This window comes from Pygoscelis adeliae, unplaced genomic scaffold (assembly GCF_000699105.1).
Source record: "Pygoscelis adeliae isolate BGI_AS28 unplaced genomic scaffold, ASM69910v1 Scaffold120, whole genome shotgun sequence".
Lineage (NCBI taxonomy): Eukaryota > Metazoa > Chordata > Aves > Sphenisciformes > Spheniscidae > Pygoscelis > Pygoscelis adeliae.
Window position 1 is genome coordinate 1,367,650 of NW_008824032.1, and position 8,507 is coordinate 1,376,156.

Below are 8,507 nucleotides of genomic sequence, written 5' to 3' on the forward strand. Positions count from 1 at the left end.
AGCCTGTAGCGCTGCATGGGGTTGTTGTGGCCAAAGTGCAGGACCCGGCACTTGGCCTTGTTGAACCTCATACAGTTGGCCTTGGCCCATCGATCCAGCCTGTCCAGGTCCCTCTGCAGAGCCTTCCTACCCTCGAGCAGCTCAACACTGCTGCCCAACTTGGTGTCGTCTGCAAACTTACTGAGGGAGCACTCGATCCCTTCGTCCAGATCATTGATAAAGATATTGAACAAGACCGGTCCCAAAACTGAGCCATGTTATTCATGATAAGCACTTAAAAAAAAAAAGTCTAACTGGTTACAGTAGTTCTAACATTAAATCTGAATAGCTGAATTAACTCAAAGGCCTACTCATCACCACCTTTCACTATAGCACTGAAGAAGACCAGGCCACAGAACCTGTTGATCAGGATCACTTTCAGCTACAGAACAAAGTTTAAGGAAAGGTGAGGCAGATGAGACAAGCTGCTCAGATCCCCTCTTTGGCCAGCATAACACCTGAAGCTGCATCAGGGCACTGAGCAGGTAACAGAACCCAGCTTCATTGACCATGCTTACTTTGGGAGAACCTCAGCCGAGATGATGAACATACATCCCCTCCCGCAGGAGGGGGGGAGCCTCCATAAATTAAGTCATTTTGGTCAACTGGCTTTTAAAAACATTTTCAACCTTGACATTTAAAAAATGGAATCCTAAAAAGTGCATTCATGCCCTAACACCACCTCTTCATGACACCCACTTAGATGGTGCTTGCTTTTCTGATATCCTGGAAGTGCCTGTGATATCTGCTCAGTGAAGAGCAGCTCCTTCAACCTTTTCTCCTTCCCCTGGAGCTCCACCACTCCCACGTCCCCTCCTCAGCAAAGGGAAAGATCTGGAAACTCTGAACAGGGGAGAAAGGGCCCCGTGGCTATTTCACACACCTGAGACACAGTTTTCATACATCATCTTGCTGATCAGGCTCAGGGCTTCTGTGATTTTCACTGAGAAGTTGTAAGCATCTTGCAGGTATTGCACCAACATCTCCTGTTTGACCAGCTCTGTTTGAGGCTGCTTTTCTGGTACAACTTCTGCAGTCTTAAGACAACTGTTGCCACGTGGAGGATCCTCACCGTTCTCACCTGGGCATGAACCTGCACAGCATGAACACTTGTTTGTGAGCAGCATTGAAGGTACAAGAGAAATAGCCACAGTTCAGGGTATTTTAACTCTTCTCTCTCCACCCCATAGTGACACCTTCCAAAAGCCAGAAGACAAAAATCCAAATTCTGCCACCAGGCTTAGCTACAAAGACAAAATCTCAGCATGCTGTAGAGCAAGTTCCAGTACTACAATGTGATGTACCAGAGAAATGCCAACTTAATACAGGGGTGGAGAAAGGCATGGTCCAGTTAGGGTAAACTCCATTACAATGCTGAAGGGGTTAATCTGAACTTGATAGCTCCCCAAAGATGGATGAGGCCCTAAAAGGGAATCAGGGCAGAGTAGGGAGAAGGCAAACACTACTACTCACTAGCAAAGTTTGTGCAATTGTGGAGAGTTGACAAAGTTAAGAAGATTAAATTATTTAGACGGTAGCCTTTTGATAGAAATGACAAGGGGATTGGCTAGGAAACCTTATTCCGAAACAAACACCAGAGATAAAGCATGTGAAGTCTTAAAAAGTTGCCCAGAGGTTTGAGCCCCAGATAAGCAAGACTTTGCTTGAATCAGATACTTGGTCAAGGCCGCTAACAGTAAGCATTATGTGCCACCACCTGTTCAGGAAGCAGAACTCCTGACAAATTCAGACAGGACAGAAGGGTGTTAGTAGATAACATTGGCTTCACTCCCCTCAGCAGATATTATGCTAGCTAAAGCATCAGAAATGCACTTCTAGTAGGAACATGCAACTGTTCCAACTAGAAATGAAATAACAGGACTAATGTGATCCAGCAAAAATGCCAGGCCACTAGACAAGCAAATGATCCAGAGATGGTGCAGCTCTATAAGCTGTTAAGTACACACAGACTGAGCCCCACGGGTCAGAAGGAGGGACAAGACGTTCCAGAGGGTTTTGGTCTAGCTCCGGCATCAGCTTGGACTTAGGGAGGAGATAGAGTGGTCTGAAGTAGTTACCTGTGTAAAGTCTCTTCAGAACGTCCAGGATTGTTGCCTCATTTTCCTCTGTGGGGCCACTGAAGGGCTCCTTCCCCTGGAAGCGACACAGGGCCTTCTGCGTAAGGCGGGCTGCACTCCTGGACAATGACATTGCCCAAGAGAAGAACATCAGCAACCCGTTAGGGAAGAATACAGGGGAAGCCATCCAACTTTGCCCTGAACACCTGGGAAAGCAGCTCCTGCCAGCATCTTGTGCTGGGTGCCCATGTCAATCTCTTCTACAGAATAACATTACTAGAAATCATCCCTCTACCTTGGAGCTCAAACCTTTCTTGAACAGAGAATGAGAGACCAACACATCCCATGGGATAAATACTCTCTCAAACTACAGAGCCTTCTTACTTGTAATTCAGCTTCCTCAGCAGCCCAGTGATTTGCTCTGATGTACTCTCCACTGTTTCCTCAACTTCCAGCACCTCCTCTTCCTGCAGTGGTTGAAAGAGCTGCTGTGTGGCAGCCCTAACTTCTGGCAGCATCGCTTCCCACTCTTCCTCTGGGGTGATCGCTGGAGCTAGTAAAAAAAACCCAAACAACGGAGATGAAGAATATAGAGACTCAAATGAGACCCTAAATGAGGAGAGAAACTCAACTGGAACTTAGGAATTCTACTTTTTTTTTTCCACAGGCAGGCACTATTCCCATTGCTGGTCCCACCCAGACTGCAGTAAGAATAGACAAGAAATGTTTGGCATAAAAAAGAAACCGCTGAGGGTAAAAAAAAAAAAAAAAAAAAAGGTAGGAGAGAACCATCATTTGCTATTTATTGTTTTGTAGGCAGCACCAGGTCCAAGGCTAATCAAGTTTAAATTAATATTTGACCAAAATTATGGCTCAAGCAGTCCTTGAATGGTTGAAAATAGAAACCTGGGAGGGTGTTCATAGGTATTTTCAGTTCTTACCCTGAAAATAGAATATTTAGCTAAATGGACTGTTGATCTAAATATGGACATTCATATGGTCCTTTTAAAACACCACTGTATGAAAAACTGTTGAGAGTTTAATCCCAGTTATCTGGCCTCACCATCTCACACAAGTAAGATCTGAGACAAAAGTCACCACAACCTGGAAGCAATTTAAGATGAGGAAAAATAAGCCCTGGTACACCCTGGAAAGGTAAAAGAGGGAAAAAGGGAAATTACGTGCTGTAGATCTGCCATGGTCCCTCATTTCTTGCAGCTTCTGCACCTCTTTCTTCAGTGGCTCGGCCAAGTCAGTACAGCTTAACTGAAGATGCCAGGAAGAGAAGAAATACGTTACTTACCCTCTTTTTTCTGAAATGCTAGAATTCTCCTTTCTCTTCCACTCCCTGCTTTAAGCTGTCAATCCCCTCAGATAACCCTGTTTTTGGAAACTGGAATAGTAGACTCTGGCCACCATCCTGGAATGGGAATGGCTGTAAATTGCCAGTATGAGGCTCAGAAGCTCAGGAAAAGGTGCAGCTAAACACAAAGAGCTGCAGCTCTGTGCAGAACATTCTAGAAGACTAATTCTGATCCTAAGAAAAGAAACCCCACAGCAGATTCATATCAAACTGTTGCAGGTTTTCTCACAATCAAACACATCCCTCCTGGCCTTCAGCATACCTACCAATTACACCAAGCGAGAGAAGAACCAGAGAAAGCAAGATCTGAACCTGGGAAAACCAGAAAGCTCCCACCTGCAGAGTGAAAGGCTATGTTGTCCCTCCCAAAAGACACAGAAAGGCTGCTGCCCTGGCTATAGCACACTGCAGATATTCAGCCTGCAAACAGACATCTAGCATATCCATCATACTAGTCAGAATTACCTTGCAGGAGAAGGGATTGTTGGACAAAAACGCAGCCAGGAGCTGGATTGCATTTTTAACTACTACCACAGATTTGTCTTCGAGACGCCCAACAGCCAGCGATACCACAGACTGAAACTGAGTCAAAGGCAGGGCCTAGCACACAGTGAGAGGATAGACAAAGTTATCAGGAAGGCCTAGAGACTCATGAGAGGTTATTTTACTGCAGACATATTAATGTACTAAAAGGCACAGATTACAGATTTACAGAAAAGTCTAGGTCTGAAGTGACCTCTGGACATCATCTGGTCCAACCTCTGTTGAAAGCAAGGACTTAGATTAGGTTATCCAGGGTCCCGTTGAGTCAAGTCTTAGTATATCTAGCGAGGGTGATGTTTTCCCATACCAATTTTCAAAAAAGCTTGCATACTGTGCTCTTCCTTCTAGTCTGTCCCAGTAATAAAGAGCAGCATTTAGTTTCTGTTCCCCAGTCTCCTCACCCCTAGGATCTTTGGTCTCTTGGGAAAAAGGAATTGCAGACACCACAGTACACAGGGACAATACCTTTCTCTGTTAAACTTCAGCCTCTGGAAACAAAGAGCAGGGTGACAGAAAATCCCTTAGAAAACACAACAAGGGAAGGGATGACTGAGGCAACGCCATTTCCCCAGCACAGACTTACCTTGCACCGAACGATTCGAGTGAAAAGCTGCAGCACGCGGCTGCGCACAAAGCTACTGATGTCACAGATGTGGGCCTGCAGCATATTCAGGAACTGGTCCCGAGTACCACGGGCAGCTTCCTCCAGCTGGTCACCATTCAGCACCTGCACCAGCACTTCCGCCATAGCTGCCAGAATGGCATTTCGCATCATATAACTCTGCAAAAAGAAGAGCTGTTAAACAAGGAACAGACAAAAAGACATGACTTGATATGCCAAAGGGAAGGACGGCCCAGAGTTTGGGTCATCCAAGTCCCAGGCTCCAGCCTTAAGTGAATTTCTCCATTATGGACTTTGTATTAACCTTGGGTGAACATGGCCGTGCCTGCAAGAGAGTAATCCAACCCTGCTGTCCAGCTAGGTCCACAAAAGCCAAGAATTGATATGAGAAACACTTACGGCTTTTAAAGGCAGTTTAAGAAAAGGTAACACAATGACAAACTCATTAAGTACCGAAGAACAACGGACAACAGCTGGGATCTCAGACCAGTAAGCAGTCTCCCGTTCTCTGGTATCTGGGAGTGACAACCAGACAGTAGATGTCATGGCTTCTCTTTCCTTTGCATCTTTTAGGTAAGGGCAAAACCTATTCCAAAGGGCAGGTTTTGGCTACTTGATCTCTGTGAAAGAGGTTCTGTTTTCAGACAGAAAAACCGGATAGCAGCACCTCCACCACTTGACTTCTCCAGACAGGTAATAATTGTGGAAACGTACCTCCCCATCCAAGTGACGCAGGAGAACGCTTATGTTGGATAGCACCAGAGCTGGAATCTGTTCAGCCAGTTCAGTTATAAAGATAGCATAACCCTTGATTCCAGAAGCATCATGGGCCAGATCCTGCGGACATTTCTGTCCAATTTCTCTGCACAGAAAGATGAAACAAGGAATAGGGTGCCTCAAGTTGCTAGGGATAGAGGGACAAGCCTCGTTGTATTTTTCTCACCTTAGCAATTCACCCACCAGGCTTTTCAGACCATACTCTGTAGCCCAGAGGCTCACAGCCTGTGCAAACACTGGAGCTACATGTTCAAAGTGCTGCAGCATCTGTGTGATCTTCAGAGTGGCACCTTTCGCACGTGAGGAGGAAGAAAGAGATCAGGGAAAGTAACTGGGAATGGCTTCAGGAAGAAGGCAGAAGAGCAGGAACTCACTGAACATGTGATCATACTGAATCAGAGCTGCAGCAAGCAGATGTGTCACAGCCTCCCGTGTGGCACGGTACTTCTGAAGACCAATACTTGGATTCTCCAGGATACGGTAGCAGCTTCCTGTCATTAAGCTAAAGCCACAGAAGAGAGACAGTGAACCTCACTAATCACAATTTGCACCGACATCATTCTAGCACACTGCATGAGGCAAACAGTTCTCTCAAACCAGAGAGATTCTCCAGTATCCTTAAAAAAATGAGCAAACAACATCTGAAGTTTAGAGGCCCTCATGAGGAAGGGAAGAGGTTCCTAAACACATCGCTTTTGCCTCAAGACAGTGTCCTGGTTTTGGCTGGGATGGAGTTAATTTTCTTCCTAGTAGCTGGTACAGTGCTGTGTTTTGGGTTTAGCATGAGAATAATGTGATAACACACCGATGTTTTAGTTGTTGCTAAGCAGTGTTTATACTAAGTCAAGGACTTCTCAGCTTCCCACGCTCTGCCAGCAAGGAGGTGCACAAGAAGCTGGGAAGGAGTATAGCCAGGACAGCTGACCCAAACTGGCTAAAGGGATATTCCATACCATATGACGTCATGCTCAGTATATAAACTGGGGGGAGTTGGCAGGGGGGCGGTGACCGCTGCTCAGGGACTGGCTGGGAATCAGTCAGCAGGTGGTGAGCAATTGCATCAATTTTTTTCCCCCTCTCCCTATTGTTTTTTTTTTCTCTCTCGTTCTTTTACTTTGCATTACAATTTATTATTATTATATTATTTTCTTCCGATTCTCTCCCCCATCCCACCGGGGCGGGGAGGGTGAGCGAGCAGCTGTGTGGTGCTCAGTTGCCGACTGGGGTTAAACCACGACAGATGGTTTCCTGTTTCCCAGCAATCTGCACCCTGCTGAGGGCTGTAATACCACTGCACTGGCAGATTTAACATTCAGCCCTCCCTTCCAGAAAACCACTGTCACCCATCCCATCTCTACATCCACTCCATCCCATACCTGACAAACTCTTCTTCCACCACCAAACCACCCCAAAGCTGATGGAGATCCAGCTGCAGCAGCTGCGTGAGCAGCCGTAAGAGCGGCTCCCTCTCCTCTTCCCACAAGGATCCAGAGATCTTGGTACGGTTCTTCTTGTTCTAGAAAGGAGGTTACGCAATGCAATACATCAGCAGCTTGACAACAGAAAAAACACCATCGCCTGTTTCCCTCAAAAAAGAAAATGACTGTTAAATTCTACAGCATTGAGACATACAGCGAGATCTATGAGAAGCTTATATGCCCACATCAGATGACTGCTGCTGTCATCTTTGACCACAGAAGGGAACTCTTGAGAAATTACTGGCACGCTAAGTACCAGCCAGACACTGAAGAGCGAAACAGAAGCCTGGGCATCTGAGTCCCTGCTGATGTTTAGACACATATTGTCCCTTTGGCTGCTTTCCATGTGCAGTTTCACAGAAATCCCAGTACTCCACATGATGCACTGCTCTTGCCGGCACCATGTTTAAATAAATCCAGCTATAACATCTGACAGATACCACAGAGTTCAGCAAGCTTACACATTTTCTACTTTTATCATCTTGCTTTCCTCCCAGTCCCCTAACCTACCTTCCCACCAGGATCCACCTCCAACAAACCACTCTTGCTGGTTTCCATTTCAAAGGCATCCACCAGGCCAGTCAGCAAATAGCAGTTCATCTTGAGAGTGTTGAGGTGAGCAGCACGGTCTGCATGGCTCAGCCCAGAATCACCCAGGATGACAGGCAGTTCACTGGAATGATGGGACACCACTGAAGAGAGGCAGAAAGTCATGAGCACTCCTTGCCAGGCCACTCAGCCATCCTCTCTTTTGGAGACTTAGAGCAGTCATCAGATTACCAAAGACGTGTGCTCACATCTCACCAGCTGTAACATGGGCTACCCCCTGCAACCCAAACCTTGGATGCGCTGTCCTATCCTATCCCCACAGCCCCCCGTCAGCTCACAGAATAACTCACTCAGAGCTGATGCATCCCAAAGATGTATTTTCCAGGGACACGGGGAAGGGGATTTTCTGTCGGCCTGCCCTTACAGCGAACACGCACAGCTCTGCATTGTCCACCAAGATTACAGACCCGTATTACTGGAATGGGCTGAAGGGGTAACCCAGCTGGTAAAGTCACATTAGCCTTTATATCATCACTGAGCTGCCAAAGGAGAGCAACCTCTCTGTTACTCCTGCTTCAGCTGGAAGTAGCCGATACCCACCGTGCATCATCAGCTCCAGGGCATCCTCCTTGACAGCAGTCCCCACAGCTCGGAAGTGGCTGCAGGGCAAGCACAGTGCATGAGAGCAGCGAGTAAACACCACCAGGGAGAGGCGCGAGCACCCGGATGCACCAGCCTCTCCAAAACCCTCCTCCACCCGCTCCTAAACACCACCAGGGAGAGGCGCGAGCACCCGGATGCACCAGCCTCTCCGCAACCCTCCTCCACCCGCTCCGCTCCCAGTGTCCCCGGGAGCCCCGGCCCCGCGCTCGTTGCTCTGTACTCACTGGAGCAAGCTGTAGAGGGGGTCGAAGTGCTGCAGCACTGCCAGCGCGCCCCGCGCCCGGAAGGCGGTCCGGAAGGCTGCGGGGAAACACGGAGAGGGGCAGGGGGGACGACACAGGCGGTTACGGCCGCGAGCCGGGCGGGGGGGCGGGGGAGGGCCGGCGGGGCGGGGG

The 8,507-nt window shown here is 47.7% G+C and overlaps 1 protein-coding gene across 1 annotated transcript in view; it reads right to left on the reverse strand.

Moving 5' to 3' along the window:
• NCAPD2 (non-SMC condensin I complex, subunit D2) overlaps nucleotides 1–8,416 on the reverse strand; it is a gene marked incomplete at its 5' end in the record, with an annotated part of 28,047 nt that extends 19,631 nt beyond the window's left edge. The window contains 13 exon segments of the mRNA XM_009330107.1: nucleotides 923–1,132; nucleotides 2,118–2,236; nucleotides 2,502–2,670; nucleotides 3,299–3,383; nucleotides 3,946–4,080; nucleotides 4,607–4,804; nucleotides 5,360–5,507; nucleotides 5,589–5,712; nucleotides 5,797–5,924; nucleotides 6,799–6,938; nucleotides 7,411–7,592; nucleotides 8,050–8,108; nucleotides 8,337–8,416. Of these exon segments, the coding sequence (XP_009328382.1) occupies nucleotides 923–1,132; nucleotides 2,118–2,236; nucleotides 2,502–2,670; nucleotides 3,299–3,383; nucleotides 3,946–4,080; nucleotides 4,607–4,804; nucleotides 5,360–5,507; nucleotides 5,589–5,712; nucleotides 5,797–5,924; nucleotides 6,799–6,938; nucleotides 7,411–7,592; nucleotides 8,050–8,108; nucleotides 8,337–8,416 (1,777 nt within the window).
• Nucleotides 8,417–8,507: the final 91 nt, after the last annotated feature.